At 42.8% G+C, this 2,941-nt stretch overlaps 1 protein-coding gene across 1 annotated transcript in view; it reads left to right on the forward strand.

The window, feature by feature from the left end:
* Positions 1–369, forward strand: part of LOC108782743 (uncharacterized) — a 1,708-nt gene extending 1,339 nt beyond the window's left edge. Inside the window, exon 2 of the mRNA XM_018551099.1 lies at positions 4–369. Coding sequence (XP_018406601.1) covers positions 4–369 — 366 coding nt within the window. The remainder of the gene's footprint in view (positions 1–3) is intronic.
* The last annotated feature ends 2,572 nt before the right edge of the window (positions 370–2,941 follow it).

Here is a 2,941-nt window from a genome sequence, read left to right on the forward strand (position 1 = left end):
GAGAGACTCCTGGGCACGGTGTACGGCGCGATAAAGATCGCCGGTCCCGCGAAGTTCAAAGTGGGCGACGCGGTACGCGTGAGCAAGTACAAGACGATCTTCGAGAAGGGCTACACGCCGAATTGGACCACGGAGGTGTTTCGAATCGTCAGAGTGCAGAGGACTAATCCCGTGACGTATCTCTTGGAGGATTACCGCGGCGAACCGGTAGCCGGAGGATTCTACGAACACGAGTTGCTTCGCGTCGCTAATTCCGACGTGTATCTGGTTGAAAAGGTGTTGCGCAAGAAGGGAGACAGGGTGTACGTCAAGTGGCTGGGATTCGACGGATCGCACAATTCGTGGATAAATAAACGGGATGTCGTGTGAATTATAATAATTTTCATTCGTATAACATATATATCAAAATATGTATATTTCAAAAATAAATATACCATTATATCACGATATCGGTGTAGTTCTTTATTCCTTTCAATAAGGCACACTAATGACGACAAACTCTCTGTAACGTTATAGTATTACATACATGCGGGTACAACTCAATACATAAAAACTCAATACATAAAACTCAATACGTACAACCCAATACGTAAAACTCGATACGTAAAACTCAACACACACAAAACTCAATACACAAAACTCAATACGTACAACCCAATACGTACAACCCAATACGTAAAACTCAATAAACAAAACTCAATACACAAAACTCAATACGTAACACTCAATACATACAGGTACAAGTTTGAGTATACCATAAGTATAGGTACGAGAAAACTCAATACATAAAACTCAATACGTCTAGGTATAGGTACAAGTATAGGTACGAGAAAACGCAATACATAAAAACTCAATACATAAAACTCAATACGTCTAGGTATAGGTACAAGTATAGGTACGAGAAAACGCAATATAAAAAGTAAACGTATAAACTCAATATATAAAAACTTATTACGTCTACGTACGAGTATAAGTAAAACTCAGTATAAAAGTAAAAGTATAAACTCAATACATAAAACTCAATACGTCTAGGTATGAGTATAAGTATAAACTCAGTATAAAAGTAAAAGTATAAACTCAATACATAAAACTCAATACGTCTAGGTATGAGTATAAGTATAAACTCAGTATAAAAAGTAAAGATACATAAAACTCAATACGTACAGGTATAGGTGTGAGTATAAGTTGTAACCGTACTTTTAAGTGCCGGCACAACTTCGTCGCGTTTTCCAAAAATAATTCTAGTGATGCGAAAGCTCTTATTTAAGATGAACAATACTTATTGGAGCAATAGTGCGGTTCGTCAATAATTCTCGCGTGATTCGAGATTTTACAAAAGTTAACGAGTTATCTCGCTCAGCAAAGATCTTAGTCGCTATTAAAAATTCGTTGGGCGCCAGGCACGAGAGAGCGTGCCACTCTTCGCACAAATGGTTAGATAAATTGCTCGGACAAAAATGTAAAGATTACGCGGATCCTCGCGACGGACGAAATGACTAGCTCAGCCAACGGAATTGGCAGAGGGGAGTGGTTCGCGGTAAGCGGAAAAAATTATCGGAGAAAGACAGAGAGGCTGAAATAAAGGCACTAGAATTAATAATGACAATATCGAGAAATCAGTATATTTTACAGAGACTGTACAGAAGTGTTCGTAAGAAAGTACGTTACAGCGTTGACCTTCCGCGCTCTGGTATGCGGCACAATAACAATGAACCGACTATTAAATGGCCGTCGACAATAGGAAGTAAATTCGGCAATAATTCGCCGAGAAGAAATGTGCGACAAAATCTAGATCTTATTACATTAACAATGATTACTTCGTGAATAATTGAAATACACAATTTTACATAAGACGGCAACGGTTCTCAAAGGTGCGATAACGCCAGTCTCGACTTTTAAGAATTCTCAATAATTTACAATTACACACGTGACTTGGCGGCAACGAGGGCGAGCAACTACACTATTATACATTCTCAAATTAGAGCGTCTGAGCGGAGGGCACGTATTCACGACAACAATGACTCGAAACGCCTAGAGGCGACCGATCCGGAATCGGCAACGAAAATTCGGAGTAACGCCTAACGTGTGCTCCGCTCGAGACGCGTATCACGTACCGCGATCGGTGGTTTTACAGAATTATTAGATGACGCCCGCCTCACCACACAACGATCCCTCGTCGCTCCTGTTCCGGAAGACCTCTCTATCTCTTCGTCTCGGCAACGGCAAATTCTCGGCTAGGCTTCGAGTGCTTCGGAGATCCTGCGTCCTCCTTACAAATTGCTCACCGCACAAGTGATGATCGGGAGCATTCGCGGATCCACGCAGGCCGCTAGACCCTCTCTTATCGGGCCGCTCCTTGCGCTAATTGGTCTATTGTAGTCGCGCAACCCCGCGACCAATTACAGTGCGTCCTGCGGGTTGCGTATCCTTTGAGCGTTCGGCGCGCTTTTCCAAATTAGCTGGCCGAGGCTTTCCGTCTTTATCAGCGGTCTTCTCTCGCTCTCCTCAGAGGTGGAGGCGGCTGCCAATTCTCTGGCCGTGCTGAGACGGTCCCTTATTACGTCTCTCTCCGAGTCGTCTGCAATAAAGGTGCGACAATCACCAACTAATATCATAATTATCAAAGGTAACCAAAACAATACGACCTGCGTGTACCGCGCTCCTCGAGGATACGATCGGGATCTCCCTCGGTGGTTTCTTGCTTCCTCGGCGTCGTCTTCTTTCTTCCTTCCGTGAGTGAGGCGGCAACATTACACAGTTTTAAACAACCACCGCTCACGCTCTAAAGTGACTAATAATTGTTCTTTAAAAATCTGCAAAATTACTAAATATCTTATATAAAAGAATATACAAAACGAAACAGAAATACAAATTTGGCACGCTCGCATGTGTCCTCGCCCTCCGAGCTTAGAGGACACAGGATCTCCGTGCCGGTGCACTT

The sequence above is a fragment of the Cyphomyrmex costatus genome, unplaced genomic scaffold (assembly GCF_001594065.2).
Source record: "Cyphomyrmex costatus isolate MS0001 unplaced genomic scaffold, Ccosl1.0 scaffold134, whole genome shotgun sequence".
Lineage (NCBI taxonomy): Eukaryota > Metazoa > Arthropoda > Insecta > Hymenoptera > Formicidae > Cyphomyrmex > Cyphomyrmex costatus.